The sequence below is a fragment of the Mobula hypostoma genome, chromosome 3 (assembly GCF_963921235.1).
Source record: "Mobula hypostoma chromosome 3, sMobHyp1.1, whole genome shotgun sequence".
Classification (NCBI taxonomy): domain Eukaryota; kingdom Metazoa; phylum Chordata; class Chondrichthyes; order Myliobatiformes; family Myliobatidae; genus Mobula; species Mobula hypostoma.
In genome coordinates, this window is record NC_086099.1 from 80,761,026 (window position 1) to 80,783,112 (window position 22,087).

The following is a 22,087-nucleotide window of genomic DNA, read 5'->3' on the forward strand; positions in this document are numbered from 1 at the left end:
AATGTCACAGCAGTGCTCAGACATGACTGACTGGAGAGCTTGTCTACTGAGACTAGATGAGTGGAATTGAGGAGTAACAAAGGGATGGCCGTGTTAATGGGTTAATATTATAGGACATCCAATAGTCAGAGGGATTTAGAGGAGAAAAGTTGTAGAGAGATAGCAGACAGTTGCAAGAAAAATTATATTGTGATAGTAGGTGATTTTAACTTTCACACATGACTCCCATACTTTAAAAAAGACTAGATGTGATAGGGTTTGTCAAATGTGTTCAGCAAAGTTTGGTTAATCAATATATAGGGGTCCAACTAGAGAAAGTGTGATACTCAATCTCTTATTAGGAAACAAGACAGAACAGGCAACAGAAGTATGTGCTGAGGAACATTCTGGATCTAGTGATCATGATCCCATTAGTTTCAAGATAATTATGGAGAAGGATAGAACTGGGCCTTGGATTCTGATCTTAAATTAAGAAAGAGCAATTCTGATGGCATGAGAAAGTATCTGTCATGTGTGGATTGGGACAGGTTGTCTGACAAAGGGATGTGTGGTAAATGGGAAGCTTGCAAAGGTGAGATTTTGAGAGTAAAGAGTTTGTATGTTTCTGTTGGAATAAAAGGAGAGGCTATTCGGTTCAGGAAGCTTTGGTTTTCGAGAAATATTAAGGACCTGATAAAGAAGAAAAAGGAGGCGTATAACAGGTATAGGCAGCAAAGAACAAATGAGGTGCTTGTTGAGTATAAGAAATACAGGAGAACAATTAAAAAGGAAATCAAGAGAGCTAAAATAAGATGAAATAGAATCCCAAGGGTTTAAGTATGAAGGGATAGCAAGGGGCAAAATTGGTCCACTTGTGAATCAGCGTGGTCATATATGTGTGGAGTCGAAAGAGATGAGGGAGATGTAAAATGGATTTTTTGAATCTGTATTTACTAGGAAGATGGACACAGAATCAATGTAGAACTGAGGCAAAACAGCAGTGAGGTCATAAAATATATACAGATTACAGAAGAGAAAGTTCTTACCATCTTGAGGCAAATTAGGATCAATAAATCCCCAGGGTCTGACAAGGTGTCCCCTTGGATTTTATGGGAGACTAGTGCAAAAATAGCAGGAGCCCTGGCTGAAGTACTGTATTTAAAACGTGCTTAGCCACAAGTAAGGTGCCAGAGGACCGGAGGATAGTCGATGTCAAACAGCTGAGATTCTGTAGATGATGGAAATCCAGAGCAACACACAAAAAATGCTGAAGGAACTCGGCAGGACAGGAAGCATCTATAGAAATGAATAAACAGTCTATGTTTCAGGCCAAGACCCTTCATCAGGACTGGCAAGGAAGGATGAAGAAGCCAGCTGGGAAAACAGACTGAAAAATGGCAGATAGAATTTAGTGCAGACAAATGTGAGATGCTGCACCTTGGGAGGATAAACCAGTGAATGGTAGAGCACTGAGGAATATGGTAGAAGAGAGGGATCTGGCAATATCTTGAAAATGGTGTCACAGGTAGATAAGGGTCATAAAGAAAGCATTTAGCCATTGTTCTTCATAAATCAAAGTATTGAGTACAGGAGTTAGGATATTATATTTAAGTTGTATATGGGAGGCCTAATTTCGAGCTGCGGTCCCCAACCACCATGCCACGGACCGGTACCGGGCCACAAAGCATGCGCTATCGGGCCGTGAGGAAACGATATGATTTGGCAATAGGAGTCAGCTGCACCTTTCCTCATTCCCTGTCACGGTCACTGTTGAGCTTGAATGCACGCAAGGTCATTCCGCACGCGTCATCCATGTCAGCGCAGGAAGGAGGTCAACTCCTCGAGCTTACAAATGACGACGGGCTGAAAAGCATGTTTGACATAACATCTCTGCCGGCATTCTGGATCAAAGTCAAGGCTAAATATCCTGAGATAGCCACGAAAGCACTGAAAACGTTGCTTCCATTTCCAACATATCTCTGCAATGAATGCAACGAAAACTAAATTGCAGAATAGACTGGACATAAGGAACCCCCTTCGAGTATGCTGTCTCCCATCACCCTTCGATAGGACCGCCTTGTTGCAGAGAAACAAGCCCAGGGCTCCCATTGATTCAGCGATATTGGTGTGTTGCAATGATTTTATATGTTCATACGGGGAAAATATGTGCTGTGTGTTTAATATCCAAACGTTACTTAAAATGTTATGATGCTATTGACTTATATAACCATATAACAATTACAGCACTGAAACAGGCGATCTCTGCCCTTCTAGTCCGTGCCAAACGCTACTCTCACCTAGTCCCACCGACCTGCATTCAGCCCATAACCCTCCATTCCTTTCCTGTCTATATACCTATCCAATTTTTCTTTAAATGATAATACCGAACCTGCCTCTACCACTTCTACCGGAAGTTCGTTCAACACTTACTTCAAGCTTCCCTAATAATTGACTTATCGCTATATTCATGCGAGGAAAATTGCGCTGTGTGTTTAATATTAAATTTGTTAGATAAACCTTTTAGAAATGAAATTGAGTGTATTAACCATTTGTCATCTATATTGCGTTCGTGATTAACACCCCCCCACAGAATCACCGAAACCGATTTGCAGAAAAAATGGGCACGTACACGCATGCGCACTAGTGCCCGCGCAAGGCTTCATGGTCATTGTAGTCTTTATCGGGGTAAACCCAACATATTTGACTGCTACTCTTGTTCGTTGGCAACCCTACCACCACCCCGCCCCCCCCCGGGTCGGCCGGTCCGCAGTGCAGAAAAGGTTGGGGACTCCTGATTTAGAGTATCGTGTGCAGCTATGGTCACCTACCTACAGGAAAGATATCAATAAGATTGAAAGAAATTTACAAGGATATTGCTGGGACTTGAGGACTTGAGTGATAGGGAAAGATTTAATAGGACTTTATTCCCTGGAGAATAGGAGGATGGGGGGAGGGCTGGTAGTGGTATACAAAATTATGAGGGGTATAGATAGGGAAAATGCAAACAGGCTTTTTTCCACTGAGGTTTGGTGAAACTAGAACTGGAGGTCAAGGGTTAAGGGTGAAAGGTGAAATATTTAAGGGAAATCTCTTCATTCAGAGGGTGGTGCAAGTATGGAACAATTTGCTGGTGGAAGTGGTGGATGAGGTTTGGATTTCAACATTTAGGAGAATTTTGGATAAGCACGTGGAATGGAGGGATATGCACGGTTATGGTCCAGGTGCAGGTTATTGGGACAAGGCAGAAGGCAAGTTTGCCACAGACTAGATAGGACAAAGCGTCTGTTTCTGTGCTGTGGGGCTATATGACTCTATCAACTCTCCTCTAAATTCTACCATTCACCTACGCAGCTGGAGCAATTTACAAAGACCAATTAACCTGCAAAGCTGTGTGAGCTTGGGACTTGGCAGGAAACTAGGGCACCCAGATGAAATCCATGTGGTCCAACAGAGACTGCAAATTCCACACTGATAGCAGCTGAGGTTAGGACCGAACCTGGATTTCTGGCATTGTGAGGCAGTAGCTTTCCTTGCTGTTCCACACAAATTTTAGCAGCAATGATGGAAATATCTATAGGAGAATATGATAGCATTTGAATCCTAAACCAGAACTATTATGAATGCTTGTCCAATATGCAGTGCTAGATAAGGGAAAATTTCTTCTAATTAAATACAGTGGATTCCAGTTAATTTAATTGGGGCAGCCACTTATTTGGGACATCTCTTAAAGAACAAGAACTAATCAAGAAAATAGTCAGAATTCCTTTTGTTTATTTGGGACACTCTCTCACTTAATTGGGACAGGGGACTGTTGCCAAACAGTTTCTAACTGGTGTCAGTCATGTGCACTCGTGTGGCTATTTGACACTACACAATAGCAAACAGTTTTTAATAGCACCAGTTGCGTGTATTTATGTTCAAAAAGAAGTGATTTTTTTCACTAATAGTTGGCGAGAAAGAACCTAAAGACCATTCGGAACTGTTTTGCTGACTGTTGTTTGAAGCATTCAGGCTTGGAGCTATCAGAAACGGCTGGGAGTGAAACTGAAATGATTTCACTTCTTCAGCACCTCAGGAACTATGAAGAATTTGAAGGTATCAACAATTATCTTGAATGTTACAATGAAAATGAAGATTTGCAGGATACATTGTATGAAAACAGTCTGTTATCTGCACTAGGTGTCTGTGCTGATTTTGATCATTTACAGCCAGTCAAAAGAACGCGGCAGCATTTTGTCAATAACTGTTAGGAACTGATACACAGTTTTATAGTATTGCACTGGTATTTGTAGTGTTCTAATTTCTTCTGATTTTCACTTAAATACATGATTTGTTACTCAGTTAAAATTAGTTTATCTTTTTTATACCTTTTTAACTATTTCCATGAAATTTTGGCTCATTGAGGCAACCACTATATTGAGCCAAAATGTTTCGATCCCGATGTGTCCCAGTTAACTGGAATCCACTGTACTGAGAATATCAAAACTATTCTTCTGTACAAATCTGTACAAAACTGTTTCCTAACCATTGACTCATTCCCATTAAGCCAACTGTTTGAGACTGTTTGCAACTTTGATGTTATATTTGAATCCGAAATGAATTTCCAAACATAAATCAATTTTCAAATCAAAGTCTTCTATTTCAAATGCTATCTTTCACTTTCCTCCTGACATAAATCAGAACTACTTAAAAATAGTGTTGCTGCCCACATTCTAACCTGTTTGCCTCCCTTCTGGGGTGGCAGTGTCACTGTTTTGGCATCTATATATTTTATTTTACAAAAGGCTCCATGGATTTGGCATTTTAACTTCCTGTTACCCATCAACCCTTTCAGATCGCCCAGTCATCCAATGTGCATTCCTGAATTTAATACCTTCACCGTTGTTATCCAAGTGGCTCTCTAAGTTCTTAGCTCTGAAATTCCCTCCCTCAGCTGCTTTCCTGCTCTGTGCCCCTTACAATTCAACATAAAGCCCACCTCTTTTACCAAGGAGTTGGTCAACTATCTCAGTAGTTTGTTGTAAAATCTTGTTTGCTGGCGACCGTAGGATATTTTGGTACATTTGAAAGTATTGTACAAATATATATTTTTATGGTAAGTATTCTAGAATATATGAGTTACCTTGATATGTTCAATGAGGAGAGCAGTAGTGATAGGGGATTCGATAGTAAAGGGGCAGATAAGAGGTTCTGTGGAAGAGATCGAGAATCCTGGATGGTCTGTTGCCTCCCTGGTGCCAAGGTCCGCAATATCTCGGATCGAGTTCTCAGTATTCTCAAGAGGGAGGGTGAGCAGCCAGATGTCGTGGTCCATGTAGGGACCAATGATGTGACTAGGAAGAGTGAGGAGATCCTGAAAGGTGAGTTTAGGGAGTTAGGCACCAGGTTGAAGGACAGGACCTCCAGAATAGCAATCTCAGGATAGCTACCAATGCCACATGTAGGCGGGTTTAGAAATAGTAAGTCAGCGCAGATCAACATGTGGCTGAAGACATGGTGCAGGAGGGAGGGCTTCAGATTTATAGATAATTGGGCAGTTTTCCAGGGAAGTTGGGACCTGTTCCGGTGGGACGGTTTACATCTGAACTGGAGGGGGACAAATATTCTTGCAGGTAGGTTTGCTAGAGAGGCTGCAATGAATTTAAACTAGATACAAGGGGGGAGGGGAACCAGAGTGTAGGAACAGATGTAGAGGAGAAGGAAGAAAAAGAAAATAGTAAAGTTGTTTGCAGTGTTAGTGATAAACAGAGAGTAAGAGGTGGAAAATTTCTTAAATGCATTTATTTTAATGCGAGGAGCATTATAAGAAAGGTGGATGAGCTTAGAGCATGGATTGCTACCTGGAAGTATGACATTGTAGCTATTAGTGAAACATGGTTGCAGGAGGGGTGCGATTGGCAACTAAATATTCCTGGATTTTGTTGCTTCAGGTGTGATAGAATTGGAGGGACAAAAGGGGGAGGTGTTGCATTGCTTGTCAGAGAAAATATTGCAGTGGCGCTGTGGCAGGATAGATTAGAGGGCTTGTCTAAGGAGGCTATTTGGGTGGAATTGAGGAATGGGAAAGGAGTAGTAACACTTACAGGGGTGTATTATAGACCACCTAATGGGGAGCGAGAAGTGAAGGAGCAAATTTGTAAGGAGATAGCAGATATTTGTAGTAAGCACAAGGTTGTGATTGTGGGAGAATTTAATTTTCCACACATAGACTGGGAAGTCCATACTGTAAAAGGTTGGATGGTTTGGAGTTTGTAAAATGTGTGCAGGATAGTTTTTTGCAATACATAGAGGTACCAACTAGAGAAGGGGCAGTGTTGGATCTCCTGTTAGGGAATGAGATAGGTCAGGTGACAGAGGTGTGTGCTGGGGAACACTTCGGGTCCAGTGATCACAATGCCATTAGTTTCAATATAATTATGGAGAAGGATAGGTCTGGACCCAGGGTTGAGATTTTTGATTGGAGAAAGGCTAACTTTGAGGAGATGCGAAAGGATTTAGAAGGAGTGGATTGGGACAAATTGTTTTATGGGAAGGATGTAATAGAGAAATGGAGTCATTTAAAGGTGAAATTTTGAGGGTACAGAATCTTTATGTTCCTGTTAGGTTGAAAGGAAAGGATAAAAGTTTGAGAGAGCCATGGTTTTCAAGGGATATTGGAAACTTGGTTCGGAAAAAGAGAGGGATTTACAATAAATATAGGCAGCATGGAGTAAATGAGGTGCTCGAGGAATATAGAGAATGTAAAAAGAATCTCAAGAAAGAAATTAGAAAAGCTAAAAGAAGATACGAGGTTGCTTTGGCAAGTAGGGTGAAAATAAATCCAAAGGGTTTCTACAGTTACGATAATAGCAAAAGGATAGCGAGGGATAAAATTGGTCCCTTAGAGAATCAGAGTGGACAGCTATGTGTGGAACCAAAAGAGATGGGGGGAGATTTTGAACAATTTCTTTTCTTCAGTATTCACTAAGGAGAAGGATATTGAATTGTGTAAGGTAAGGGAAACGGATAGGGAAGTTATGGAAACTATGATGATTAAAGAAGAGGAAGTACTAGCACTTTTAAGGAATATAAAACTGGATAAGTCTACGGGTCCTGACAGGATATTCCCTGGGACCTTGAGGGAAATTAGTGTAGAAATAGCAGGGGCTCTGACAGGAATATTTCAAATGTCATTAGAAACGGGGATGGTGCTGGAGGATTGGCGTATTGCTCATGTTGTTCCATTATTTAAAAAGGGTTCTAAGAGTAAACCTAGCAATTATCGGCCTGTGAGTTTGACGTCAGTGGTGGGTAAATTGATGGAAAGTATTCTTAGAGATGGTATGTATAATCATCTGGATAGACAGGGTCTGATTAGGAACAGTCAACATGGATTTGTGCGTGAAAGGTCATGTTTGACAAATCTTATTGAATTTTTTGAAGAGGTTACGAGGAAAGTTGACGAGGGTAAAGCGTTGGATGTTGTCTATATGGACCTCAGTAAGGCCTTTGACAAGGTTCCACACGGAAGGTTAGTTAGGAAGGTTCAATCCTTAGTTTCAATTGAAGTAATAAATGGATTCAGCAGTGGCTGGATGGGAGACGCCAGAGAGTAATGGTGGATAACTGTTTGTCAGATTGGAGGCCGATGACTAGTGGGGGGATCTGTACTGGGTCCAATGTTGTTTGTCATATACATTAATGATCTGGATGATGGGGTGGTAAATTGGATTAGTAAGTATGCAGATAATACTAAGATAGGTGGCATTGTGGATAATGAAGTAGATTTTCAAAGCTTGCAGAGAGGTTTAGGCCAGTTAGAAGAGTGGCTGAAAGATGGCAGATGGAGTTTAATGCTGATAAATGTGACGTGCTACATTTTGGTAGAACTAATCAAAATAGGACATACATGGCAAATGGTAGGGCATTGATGAATGCAGTAGAACAGAGGGATCTAGGAATAATGGTGCATAGTTCCTTGAAGGTGGAATCTCATGTGGATAGGGTGGTAAAGAAAGCTTTTGGTATGCTGGCCTTTATAAATCATAGCATTGTGTATAGGAGTTGGGATGTAATGTTAAAATTGTACAAGGAATTGGTGAGGCCAAATTTGGAGTATTGTGTACAGTTCTGGTCACTGAATTATATGAAAGATGTCAACAAAATAGAGAGAGTACAGAGAAGATTTACTAGAACATTACCTGGATTTCAGCACCTAAGTTACAGAGAAAGGTTGAACAAGTTGGGTCTTTATTCTTTGGAGTGTAGAAGTTTGAGGGGGGACTTCATAGAGGTATTTAAAATTACGAGGGGGATAGATAGAGTTGACGTGGATAGGCTTTTTCCATGGAGAGTAGGGGAGATTCAAACAAGAGGACATGAGTTGAGAGTTAGGGGGCAAAAGTTTAGGGGTAACATGAGGGGGAACTTCTTTACTCAGAGAGTGGTAGCTGTGTGGAACGAGCTTCCAGCAGAAGTGGTAGAGGCAGCTTCGATATTGTCATTTAAAGTAAAATTGGATAGCTTTATGGACGGGAAAGGAATGGAGGGCTATGGGCTGAGTGCAGGTCGGTGGAACTAGGTGAGAGTAAGCGTTCGGCATGGACTAGAAGGGCGGAGACGGCCTGTTTCCGTGCTGTAATTGTTATATGGTTATATGGTGTAGCAATATAATTTGAGTTCTGAAGACTTATTTGGCTTTGGTGTGGTAATAATATGAGAACATCTCCAATGGCATAATTTAGACAGAAATGTGGGGAAACCCCTGTCTGAGTGAGTTCAGGGTTTCCATTAAAGATTCCAAGCATATTACCTGTCGTCATCTCATCAAGTTGTCCATGTGGATAAGGTTGAATTCAATTATACTTAATTGATGTTCTATTTTTTATTAGACTGAAGCATTTCAACACTACTATGAAGCTGGATCTGGTGGACATTTTGAAAGTCTAGTTCGCTGCTCCTTCATTTGGAGTACAGGAAATTTTGAATCTATTCCACACAATCCCAGACAGGCAGTCCTGTAAGTTATCTATTTCACTCTCTCTCTCTCTTAGGAACTGTTACATTATAGACAAACATTCAACCTTTTTCTTTTCCCCTTGACAGTTGGGCCAGGTTCGTTGCTGAGCAAAATGGCTATTTGGGTTTCCAAATGAGAAAAGCTCTGGATGCTTATCTTCAGAGATCCTGGTAAGATCAAGAACTATGCCCTTAAATTTGAAGAAGTACTCCAGTGTTCTCAGTTCCAAATATTATTGGATTCTTCTGCTACTTTTCAGGAGCATCAGAATATAGCTTCTATTGCTACCACCAGACTAGCCGTATTACCATTGCTCATGGTTAATTAGAGAACATGATATTTTATGGCAGGTATTTATATATGAAATGACCGAAGACACATAGGTGACATCTGTGTTTCTTTATGGGATGAGCACAGCCCTGGCAAGGCAAACATTGTCATTTCCAATACCCTTGAGAAGTAGTGGCGACCTGCCTTTCTGAGCCTTTGTAACCCATGAGTTGAAATTCAGGAGGATGAGGGGGGATCTCATTGAAACCTTTTGAATGTTGAAAGGCCTAGACAGAGTAGATGCAGAAAGGATGTTTCCCATGGTGGGAGAGTCTAGGACAAGGAGGCACAGCCTCAGGTTAGAGGGGTGCCCTTTCAAAACAGAGATGCGGAGAAGTGTATTTAAGGCAGAGATTGATCGGTTCTTGATTGGACATGGCATCAAAGGTTACGGGGAGGAGGCCAGGAACTGGGGTTGAGGAGGAGACAGAAAAAGAGGATCAGCCATGATTGAATGGCGGAGCAGACTTGATGGGTCAGATGGCCTAATTCTGCTCCTATGTCTTATGGTCTTATAGTCTTTTGGTCTTATGGTATAGCATGATGCTGTTGAATAGTGAGTTTTAGGATTTTGACAATGAAGGAGCTGCATCCAAAAAAATATAATGTGCAACTTCATTGGGACCTTGCATCTGATGGTGTCTGTCTGAGTGGTAAAGGCTGTAGGAAGTGATGGTGAAACCACCCTTATGGATAGCTATGGAATGGGGGGGGGGGTTGCTTTATATGTAAGTCACAGGTGGACAGAGCCTTAGTAAAGTTTAAGACTAAAACTGTATTGTATCTCCCATTTGCAGTTTGCTGGTACAACACAGAAACTGAGAACTAAAAATTAGAAGTCTTAATTGTATTTAAGAGTCTTTGATAATCAGAGATGTTTAAAATAATCCACATTAAAAATAAAAGCCATTGAAAAATTAAGTTTGTGGCACATTTACCAAAGAAACTGCTAGAAATTAATTTAAAGCACAAAATAAAGTAAAATGCATTAAAATATACAAAGCTGCACATACATTTAGTCAGTGAATATGTTCAAATGAATGGGGCTTGCCTACTGCTAACGGCTAATAAGGGACCAGTCTTTGCACTGAGCCCGGCGGTGTAGGGAGACAGGTTGCTCATCACTTTAACGACTTCCACATCATGAGATGCAGGAGGAGATATCAAAGACCAGCAGTCTCACAGGCAGAATGTAGCCAGCTGTTCATTATATCTGCAGCCATAGGCAAGCCAGTAAGCCAGATCCCACCCTGGAGGATGAGATGGGTAACTGATGGCATTATGTCTGAATTGTTTTGGAATGGGAAGACCATTTTCTTGATTTATGCTTTCACACCCACACTTTTTAATACCAGCATGAGTGCTTTTGCTGGATTTAGAACCAGAAAAAATTGTGTCAACTTTTTCCAAAAAATATGTTATATAATTCTATCTGGATGATAGTTCTGTCTCTGTGATTCTGTTGGTGGATATTCTGGTGGTGTAATGTTCACAGTAAATGTATCATAAATTTCTGTATTTGGCAGCTTAATTCAAGTATTTTAAATTAAGGCACTTTTTGTGTTTCCTTCTGCCCCAGGAAAGAAGCTCTGTTGTATTTCCTCATCACGGCAGAAACAGGAATTGAGTCATCTCAGACAAACATTGCCTATCTCTGTGAAGAGAAATCAGTGAGTTCCTGATATGAGGTTGCTTCTCTTTAAAATTAGTGTCTCATCCTTGATTTCATTCGGCAGTTTAATAATCCACCCTCATGTTTCTTCTCGTCACTAGCTCATAAAGAGATGTGTTGATTTTTCCTGGAGATATTATAATTTATCAGCTTTCCAGCAGACCACACAACCTTTTGGTACGTATATTGTGGAGATGTTTGACCTAAATTAGCACTTCCAGCATGCAGCAATGCACTAACTCATTTCTTAATTATGTGTGAATTCCAGTTCTAGTGAAAATGGGTGATTTCTACTATTATGGCCATCACAACCATAAAAAGGATATTGAGCAATCAATAAACATGTATGCCTCTGCTGCTTTATGGAATTATTCTCAAGTAAGTCCAAAAACTGTTTTTGAATGTGTTCAATACTGTGCAGTAAATGTCATTTTACCTAATATACCAGTATCTTGCTTAGTCCTCTGTATGCATCATTGGAAACAAGGTTGTGAATGGAATCACCATTAAAAGATACTGTATTAGCATTTTACATGTGTTACGGGACAGCATTGCTGAACGGGGAGCCCAGCATGAACTGCTGCTCTGTGTTGGTCTGTTGGTGCACTTGCAGCTTTATCCAATGACCGTCAATGAGCTAGTCACCACAGGGCAGAGCTGTGCAGGCAGACTGAGAGGAGGCAGGGCACAGCAGTTTCACCCCATCCAAGAGAAGGTGATGGAGGACAGAGTTTGTGGGATCCGTCAGGGCTTGCATGAGGTGCTGCAGTGCCCAGTAATATTGGCACTCACTGTGCCAGCCAGCAACAGCCCTCACAGTCAGGTTCTCCACACCGAGCAGGAGTCAATTTTTGCTGAAAGAACATCAGTGGAGGACAAGGGCTTCCAGAAGATTCCCAGCACAACAGTGAGCTGTGAAAACAGTCAGGCTTCAGATCACGCCCCGGCACCTCAGTGTACAAGCTGAGTGGATGTCTTTTTGTAAAGTAGTAGGGGGGAGTATATACCCTGAGGGGAATCAGGGTAACAGTGTATATCACTTACTTTCACCGATAACATTGCTCACTTGCCTCCCTTTAGGCATTTTATAACTTGGGCTCACTGGCAGAGGAGGGTCTTCAAATACCAGAGAGCATTTTGGATCTCCTAAACCTGAACACAAGGAAACAATCCAATGATGTCGCACTTCAGCAGGAGTTATATGAGAGGTAATAGCAAAATACTAGAGGAAAACAGACTCCGATTAGTTTATCGTCAGTAATGTACACCAGGATGGAAGGAAATTTCTTATTTGTGTGAAGCTCACATGGAAGACAATATACATTGTAATAATAAGTAGACCTGACAAACACAGAACACTGGAATGGTGCACAGTAGTGCAAACTGAGGTAATGCAAAAAGGTGTATAAGATGATGGGAGGCATTGATCATGTGGATAGTCAGAGTCTCTTATCCATGGCTGAAAAGGCTGCCACAAGAGGGCACATATTTAAGGTGCTTGGGAGTAGGTACAGAGGAGATGTCAGGGGTAAGTTTTTTACGCAGAGAGTGGTGAGTGTGTGGAATGGGCTGCCGGGAACGGTGGTGGAGGCGGATATGATAGGGTTTTTTTTAAGAGACTTTTGGATAGGTACATGGAGCTTAGAAAAACAGAGGGCTATGGGTAACCCTAGTAATTTCTAAGGTAGGGACATGTTCCACACAACTTTGTGGGCCGAAGGGCCTGTATTGTGCAGAAGGTTTTCTATGTTTCTATGAAATACTAATGTGACAATAGGAGAAGAGATAGAATGAATGGTTCGAGAGTATGGCAGTAACATTGGGAAGGGGATGTGAAAGGGGTGATTAGTTCGGAGATCTGACAGCAGTGGGGAAGAAGTTGTTCTTGAGTCTGATCATCCAGGCTTTCAAGCTTCTGTATCTTCTGCTAGAAGGTAGCACTCAAATCTGCCGATTCATTGAGAACTGCATTACTAAGTTTACTTATGCAAAAATAACAACTTAAGATTCATCTTTATGTCCTACCCACTCAATAATTTTGCATGACCAAATGGTGACACGCATTGTCAACCAGGTCAAAGAAAATTATTGGAATAGAAGAAAGTATCATGAGTCCAAAATTTATGATGAAAGTAGAAAATTTGGATAGGTAAAGCTGTCCACTCGTAGGAACTGATGGGTGTCAAGTGCAGACCCTTTCATATTGATATTGCAAAACAAGAAAATACTTTTACGAAATGGGCAGTGAAAAACTGAACACTACAAAAATGGTCAGGAATGCAGACATGTTGGCTACTATAAAAAAAACGTGTGTGGGGAAGGTGACAGTGAAATTAATTGGGTTAACAGCCTAAAAGAGAAGTTTTCAAATTGCTGAAAAAATGAAACAAGACTATAAACAAAAGTCATATCAAAAAGGGTCTAAAAAGACATGAATTGACCATAACAGTAGCGGAAATGAAGATATTGTGGGGGAAAGCACTATACAGAACAACACATCTTGTTTGGATATAGGATTTTCTGTTTCTAATTAAAGAAAAATTATTAGGTGCCTTTGATGAATAAAAAGTTATGAATATATTAACCTTATATGCATTGTACCATTCTGATAAATGTGTAAAATCCAGGTATGTCTTTGAGTACAATACAAGTTAATCAAGTGGCAAATGATTATGGGACTAATGACTGAAAACTTTGGATAATCTGAGCAGGAAAGTTGAGAATATTTACAGAACAACAACTCAGTAATTCAATTCCAAAATTAAACTGATTTCATTACATTTCTCTATTTTATTAGGTGTATAAGCGCTAATATTGAAGAGGCCTTCATCCCATGCTCGATAGCTTTGCTTCGAGTTCGCCTGAAATCAATATGGATGAATAACTACTCTCAACCTCTGGTAGGTATTTTAACAAACATCTTTGATTGGTTGCTCTTTATACATTGATTATACATTTTTAATACACAAATGATTGAACATATGAAATATTCTCTTAATCATGTATTGAGAATGATTTTTAATTTTGATTTGTATCATCTTCATGAAATTATTAAGACGTTTTATGTTTATTTGTATCTGTTGAGCTCTGCAACGATATAATTCACATCAAAGCATCATCTGTCAGCAAGCAAAACATGCTTGCCATGTAAATTATCATGCATATAGCATTTCTGCAATAACAACATTTCACTGATGCTCGGAATTCAAACTTTCCATGTGTGTGTTCTGTATAATGATGTGCTCAGCTATCGCTTAGCTTCCAAGAGATGAAGTCCAAGACTGGTCAATGTGATTAAGGCTTAATCAAACCAAATATTATATAACTATATTTCAAAGTGGCCGGCTGGTGGCGTAGTGGCATCAGCGCCGGACTTTGGAGCGAAAGCTCCCGAGTTTGAATCCAGCCGGCTCTCTTGCACGCTTTCCATCTGTGCTGGGTTGAGCGTCAAGCAACTTGGCCTCGTAAAAATAAGAAAGCCTGCTAAAAAAAAAACGCCATCATGATGGCATCCTGATGACTCCAGTCGGAGTTAAGGGCTTTCTTCTTCTTCTTCTTCATATTTCAAAGTAAAGCAAGTTGCAGCTTTTTCACATAAGAATTAATTATCTGTCTTTTGTCCTAGAATATTTACTCACTGTTTTCATCCACAAAATTTAGTGGCCTCTCGAACAATTATATTTATTGAAGCTTTAAGAGATATCTACTAAATCATACATGTTTTTGTTTTCAGTTATACACTGCAATCTCGTTGTGCCTTTCAACATTGATTTGTTTTGCTGTGAAGCGCTACTGGGATTCCACAGGTAATCAATTGTGATAAATTTCTGGGTAGACTATCCATTGATATTTACTATAAACCCACTTAATTGGTTAGGATATTATTACTTAGAACATAGAACATAGAAATTTACAGTACATTACAGGCCCTTTGGCCCACAATATTGTGCTGACCATGTAACTTACTCTAGAGACTGCCTAGAATTTCCCTAGCGCATAGCCCTCTATTTTTCTAACCTCCATGTACATATTTAAGAGGTTCTTAGAAGACCCTGTTGTATCCACTTCCACCATCAATGCATTCCACGCACCCACCGCTCTCTGTGTGTGGAAAAACTTACCCCTGACATCCCCTCAGTACCTATTTCCAAGCACCTTAAAACTATTCCCCCTTGTGTTAGCCATTTCAGCCCTGGAAAAAAGCCTCTGGCTATCTACATGATCAATGCCCCTCATCATCTGGTACACCTCTGTCAGGTCACCTCTCATCCTCCGTTGCTCCAAGGTGAAAAGGCCGAGTTCACTCAACCTATTCTCCTAAGGTACGCCCTCCAATCCAGGCAACATACTTGTAAATCTCCTCTGCACTCTTTCTATATTATCCACATCCTTCCTGTAGTGAGGTGACCAGAACTGAACACAGTACTCTAAATGGGGTCTGACCAAGGTCTTGTGTAGCTGTAACGTTACCTCACGGCTCTTGAACTCTTGATTTAGGTTATGTTTTCCCTGCCATGAGATATGAATACACCTTACCTTTACTTCCCGAGTCTAGAAGTAAATGAGGCATTTCAGGAGGAGAACATTATTCATCAATTTTTTTCCCATTTTTTGGTGTTGCAAGGAATATACAAGAGATTGAAAGTGTTGCTGCAGCCTTAGAAAGGGTAAGCAATGATATTGCTGATGCCTTGGGAAAAGTATTAATGGTTGTCATGCATCTGATGGTCCTTCAATATTATACAGCATTAGATCTTCTCTTAGAATTTGGGGGCGGGGGGAGAACATGTGTAGATATAGGCACATACCTGATGAGTCTGAAGACATAATTAATTTGTCTGATCACATCCATAAAGAAACAACTAAAATACATCAATCTGATGGATGGGATTTCTTTGGCTGAATTCATTTAAGTCTCAGAAGCCAGGGTTACTCAATATTATGAGTCAAGTTATTAATACTAATATGCTTTATCATAATTTACATCTTTTTTACCTGGTTAAAGGTGACTTTTAATAGAATAGTTCAAACTCACATAAGAGTGCCTAGTAATCTGCCTAACCACAACATAATCTTATGAATACATTGAAGAATATATACCCTTTGATATTTCATAACTTAAGTAATTTTTGATTATTTTATACTTAATGTAGATACCACATGTTTTTCTGCCTCTGAATTTTCAGATGTAATGATTTTGCAATGTGTGATTTAGAATCAAAGGCGAATAGTTGGATCCATCGGTTTAATTCTTAGATTTGAATGTTTATTTATTATTTTCTTTGCACTTTACCAATTAATTGTCTGCTTGTATTTTGTATAATTACTTATATACAATACAGTAACTTCTGTGTGTTCCTCTAGCGGCTATATTGATATAATACAGGTGTGATCCTGGAATCTTCTTTATTTTGTATTATTTGAATAAGTGCTATCTCACTCATTAACTCTTATCTACAAATTTAAATATAATTTTCCTTACCTCTGTAGTATAAAAGTACTGCACCACAAGGCAGTCATAAACAAGAGAAAATCTGCAGATGCTGGAAATCTGAGCAACACACACACAAAATGCTGAAGGAACTCAGCAGGCCAGGCAGCATCTATGGGAAAGGGTACAGCTGATGTTTCGGGCTGAAACCCTTCGGCAGGACTGGAGAAAAAGCTGAGGAGTAGAGTTAAAAGGTGGGGGGAGGGAGATAGAGAAACACAAGGTGATAGGTGGAACCTGAAAGGGGAGGGATGAAGTAAAGAGCTGGGAAGTTGACTGGTGTAAGAGATACAGGGCTGGAGATGGGGGAATCTGATAGAAGCGGACGGAAGACCATGGGAGAAAGAAAAGGGGGAGGAGCACCAGAGGGAGGCAATGGGCAGGCAAGGAGATAAGGTGAGAGACAGAAAGGGGGACAGGGAATGTTGAAGGGAGTGGGAGGGGCATTACCAGAAATTTGAGAGATCAATATTCATGCCATCAGGTTGGAGGCTACCCAGATGGAATATAAGCTGTTGTTGCTCCAACCTGAGTGTGGCCTTATCACAACAGTGGCAACCCATTTTAATTCCATTCCCTATTCCTATTCCAATATGTCTATCCATGGCCCCATCCACTGTCGTGATGAGGCCACACTAAGTTTGGAGAAACAACACCTTATATTCTGTCTGGGTAGCCTCCAACCTGATGGTATGAACATCAATTTCTGGCAATGCCCCTGCCCTCCTTTCTCTTTCTCCTTCAGCATTCATCATTCCCCTTGTCCCTCTCTCACCTTGTCTCCTTGCCCACCCGTCACCTCCCTCTGGTGCTCCTTCCCCCTTTGCTTTCTCCAAGGCCTTCTGTCCTCTTCTATCAGAACCTCCCCCCCCCCTTCTCCAGCCCAGCATCTCTTTCACCGATCAACTTCCCAGCTCTTTACTTCACTCCTCCCCCTTCAGGTTTCACCTATCACCTTGTGTTTCGTTCTCCCCTCCCCCACCTTTTAAATCTACTCCTCAGCTATTTTTGTCCAGTCCTGCCGAAGGGTCTCGGCCCGAAACGTCGACTGTACTCTTTTCCATAGATGCTGCCTGGCCTGCTGAGTTCCTCCAGCATTTTGTGTGTGTTGTACCATAAGACAGTGCCATCTTTCTTTTGTCTCTCCCTTCACTTGGCAGACCTCTATCACTGTCATTTCAATTTTCCTTTTTTCTATCAACACTAAATAAAACAATTGTGAAGCAACAGACTTGTGCCTCTTTCCTAACATTTGAAGCAACCTGGGATTAAAACATCAGAATCCTACACAAGGCTACTTGGACTATACCTCTTCCCATCCTGTCTCTTGTAAGGATGCCATGCCTTTCTCCCAGTTCCTCTGCCTCCAGAATGACTGCTCTCAGGATGAGCCTTTTTCTTGCAGGACATCTGAAATGCCCTCTTTTTTGGTAAATGTGGCTTACCTTCTGCTGTGGTTGATGGAGCCCCATCTTGCATTTTTGCTCTGAATCTCTAAATAAAATAAAATAAAAGAAAATAAATCCATGTGACAATAGCAAACCTATTTACCAATATAATGTACCAATCCCCTGTCAGCCTCTTCTTAAGTCATTCCGAGAAGGTACCAAGTCCCTTCATTGCATTTATCTCACGGATATCAGTAAAGTAGGGAAATCTTGGCTTCCGTGCTGTAACCTCCACATTCCTCATTGCACCTAAGGTGCAGGTTGCTGTTGTCTGCATTCGGTGTAGAAGCCATTTTCAAACTGGTGCAAAGTCTTAAGAGCTGCATTTAAGTGTGGTCCTGTTGGGAACCACATGTTCTGATTTAGTGTATGTTACTGGGCTGTTAACCTAATTTTCTGATCATGATATGTGGCAACTGGATGGATGATGGTGCTAAATAAACACAACAATGCCTTAGCATATCGTAAGTGCATGATGTCCAATTTCTTGGCAATCATTTGTTCATTTGATGCCATGTAATACAAAGTTTTCATCTTTATCAACTTCAAGGTTGTTCACTTTCAACTTTCTCTACTTTCAATACCAAATGTATAGAGGTATTTATCCTTTCACCTACATTTTACGATATACTTTCTTTCCTCAAATCAATTGTAACTTAAAAATATTTTTCAAGTATAAAGCTAAAGATTAAAAAAACTTGGATAAGCTTGGTAACCTTTCAGGGAAACCTGCAAACATTTTTGATGACAATAGAAAGCAGTGGAAAGGTCAGGCTGTAGCTCCAGAGAGAGAAATGCAGAGAGTTTCAAGCCAATGGTCTTGCATCAGATCAACTGTCATGAAAGATTATTAACCTAATGCACTAACTCTATTGTTTGATAACAATTCCAAGCACCAGGTGAGGATGTAGGTGGGTGGGTGGGCGAGGTGGATGAAGTGAGAAGCTGGGAGCTGATAAGTGGGAAAGGTAAAGGAAAGGTGAAGAAAGAATCTGTTAGGAGAGGAAAGTGGGCCATGGGAGAAAGGGAAGGAGAAGGGGCATCAGAGGGAGGTGATAGGCAGGTGTGCAGAAGAGAAGGGATAAGAGAGGATCAGAATGGGGAATGGAAAAGGAGAGAATGGGGAGGGGAAGATTACCGGAATTTAGAGAAATCGAGGTTCATGCCCACAGGTTGGAGGCTACCCAGATTGAATGTGAGGTGTTGCTCCTTCAACCTGAGAGTGGGCTTAACGTGGCAGTAGATGAGGCAGACCTACATGGCAGAATGGGAATGGATAGTGGAATTAAAATGGGTGGCCACCGGAAAATCTCCCCTGTTGCAGATGGAGCAGAGGTGCCCAAAGAAGCACCTCTATGTTGGCTCTCACTGATGTAGAGAAGGCTGCACCGGGAGAACCAAATACAGTAGATGACCCCAAAAGACTCGGAGATATAGTGTAGCTTCACCTGGAAGGATCGTTTGCGGCCCTGAATGGTGGTGAGGGAGGAAGTTGAGGGGTAAGTGTAACTCTTGTCATGCTTGTAGGAGTAAACACCTGGAGGGAGATCAGTGGGGAGAGATGAATGGGCAAGGAAGTCACACAGAGAGTGATCCCTGTGAAAAGTGGAGAGGTGTGGGGTGGGGGAGAGGAGAACATATATTTAGAGGTAAGATCCTATTGAAGCTGGTGTAGGTTACAGAGAATGAGGCCATGGAGTGGCAGGTAATTGACAAAGGAGCTTGTGGGGTGGTAGGTACAGCTGATGTTTTAATTGTAACAGCTTCAGCATTACTTATGAAAATCTCCTTCAATGCCATTACACGTAATTTGATAAATGCAACCACCAGAGGGCAATATTGCTCCTTTGCATAGTTAAGGTAAAGGGACCACTTGGAGGCAGCAATCATCATATGTTAGAATTCACCCTGCAGTCTGAGAAGGAGAAGCTAAAACCGGATGTATCAGTACTACAGTGGAGTAAAGGAAATTCCAGAGGCATGATAGGGGAGCTGGTCAAAGCTGACTGGAAGGAGACAGTAGCAGGATGATGGCAGAAGAGGAATAGCAGGACTTTCTGGGAAAATTCGGAAGGTGCAGGATAGACACATCCCAAAAATGAAGAAATATTCTAAAGGGAGAATGAGGCAACTGTGGCAGACAGAGGAAGTCAAAGACAGAATAAAAGCAAAATAAAGGGCATATTATACGGTAAAAATGGTGGTAGTAGAGGGTTGCCTCTCTGACTGGAGGCCTGTGACTAGAAGAGTGCTGCAGGGATCAGTGTTGGGTCCTTTGTTGTTTGTCATTTATATCATAATGTGGTTAATTGGATCAGTAAATTTGCAATGACGCCAAGATTGGAGGTGTAGTGGACTGTGAGAAAGGCTATCATGGCTTGCAGAGGGAAAAATGGGCTGAAAAATGGCAGATGGAATTTAATGCAGAAAAGTGTGGGGTTTTTGTACTTCAGTTGGACCAACCAGTCTTCCACAGTGAATGGAAGGGCACTGAGAGGTGTGGTAAAACAAAGGGGTCAGGGAATACAGGTCCGTAATTCATTGAAAGTGGTATCACAGGTAGATAGGGTCGTAAAGAAACTTCTAGCACATTGGCCTTCAAAAATAAATGTATTGAGTACGTGAGATGGGATGTTATGTTGAAGTTCTATAAGACATTGGTGAGGCCTAATTTAGAGTATTGTGTGCAGATTTGGTCACCTAGCTACAGGAAAGAAGGTTGAAAGAGTAGAGAGAAAATTCACAAGGATGTTGCCGAGTCTGGAGGACCTGAGTTATAAGGAAAGATTGAATAGGTTGGGCCTGTATTCTTTAGAACGTAGAAGATTGAAAGGAGGTTTGACAGAGGTATACAAAATTATGAGGGGCATAGATAGGGTAAATGAAAGCAGGCTTTTTCCACTGAGGTTGGGTGGGACAATAACCAGAGGTCATGGGTTAAAAGTGAAATGTGAGAAGTTTAAGGGGAATATGAGGGGGATGAGAGTGTGGAATGAGCTGCCAGCACAAATGGTGCATGTGAGCTCAATTACAACATTTAGGGAAAGTTTGATAGGTACGTGGATTGTAGGGATATGGAGGATATGGTGTGTTGATGGAAGTAGGCACTTTAAATGGTTTCAGCAAGGACTAGATGGGCCAAATGGCCTGTTTCTGTGCTGTACTTCTCAATGATTCTATGACTCTAAATATTAGTGGTCGGGGTGCTTTTTGAAAAAAAAACAATTTTTCCATCTAAAAAAGCCATAAAGAGCAAAGATAAATAATATAAAAGAGGAAACAAAAAGATACACGAGTGGTAAAAGAGAGATGAGAGTGGATATTGAACCATTGGAAAATTACACTGGAGAGGTAGTAAATAGGGGACAAAGAAATGGCAGAGGCTCTCAATAAGTATTCTGCATCAGTCTTCACTTTGAGCAGAATGCTAGAAATGCAAGCATGTCAGGGGGCAGAAGTGAATGTCATTGCTATTACCAAGGAGAAGGTGCTTGGGAAATTGAAAGGTCTGAAGATAGATAAGTCATCTGGACCAGATGGTGTAAACCCCATTGTTCTGAAAGAGGTGGCTGAAGAGATTGCAGAGGCATTAGTAATGACATTTCAAGAAACACTAGATTCTGGAATAGTTCCTGAGGACTGGAAAATTGCAAATGCTACTCCATTCTTTAAGAAGGAAGGCAGGGAGAAGAAAGGAAATTATAGGCCAGTTATCCTGACTTGAGTAGTTGGAAAGATGTTGGAGTCCTTTATTAAGGATGAGTTTTTGGGGTACTTAGAGGCATATGATAAAATAGGCTAAAGATTGCATGAATTTCTAAAGAGGAAATCTTGCCTGACAAATCTGCTGGTATTATTTGAGGAAATAATAGTCAGGATAGGCAAAGGAGAGTCAGTGGTTGTTGTTTATTTGGATTTTCAAAAGGCCTTTAATAAGGTGCCACACATGAAGCTGCTGAACAAGACAAGAGCCCATGGTATTACAGGAAATGTACTAGGATGGATAGAAGGTTGGTATGAGGTAAAGAGTGGGATTAAAGGAAGCCCTTTCTGGTTGGCTGCCGATGACTAGTAGTGTGCTGCAGGGGTTGCTGTTGGAACCACTTATTTTCATGTTGTATGTCAGTGATTTGGATAAAGGAATTGAGGGCTTTGTGACCAAGTTTGCA

General features: G+C 41.0%; 1 protein-coding gene across 5 annotated transcripts in view; it reads left to right on the forward strand.

Moving 5' to 3' along the window:
- LOC134344089 (protein sel-1 homolog 3-like) overlaps nt 1-22,087 on the forward strand; it is a 129,011-nt gene that overhangs the window by 97,188 nt on the left and 9,736 nt on the right. For all 5 annotated transcript variants that reach the window (XM_063043336.1, XM_063043337.1, XM_063043332.1 and 2 more), the window contains 8 exons: nt 8,850-8,977; nt 9,064-9,147; nt 10,887-10,977; nt 11,081-11,156; nt 11,248-11,357; nt 12,060-12,187; nt 13,777-13,879; nt 14,713-14,785. In XM_063043336.1, the coding sequence (XP_062899406.1) occupies nt 8,850-8,977; nt 9,064-9,147; nt 10,887-10,977; nt 11,081-11,156; nt 11,248-11,357; nt 12,060-12,187; nt 13,777-13,879; nt 14,713-14,785 (793 nt within the window). The remainder of the gene's footprint in view (nt 1-8,849; nt 8,978-9,063; nt 9,148-10,886; nt 10,978-11,080; nt 11,157-11,247; nt 11,358-12,059; nt 12,188-13,776; nt 13,880-14,712; nt 14,786-22,087) is intronic.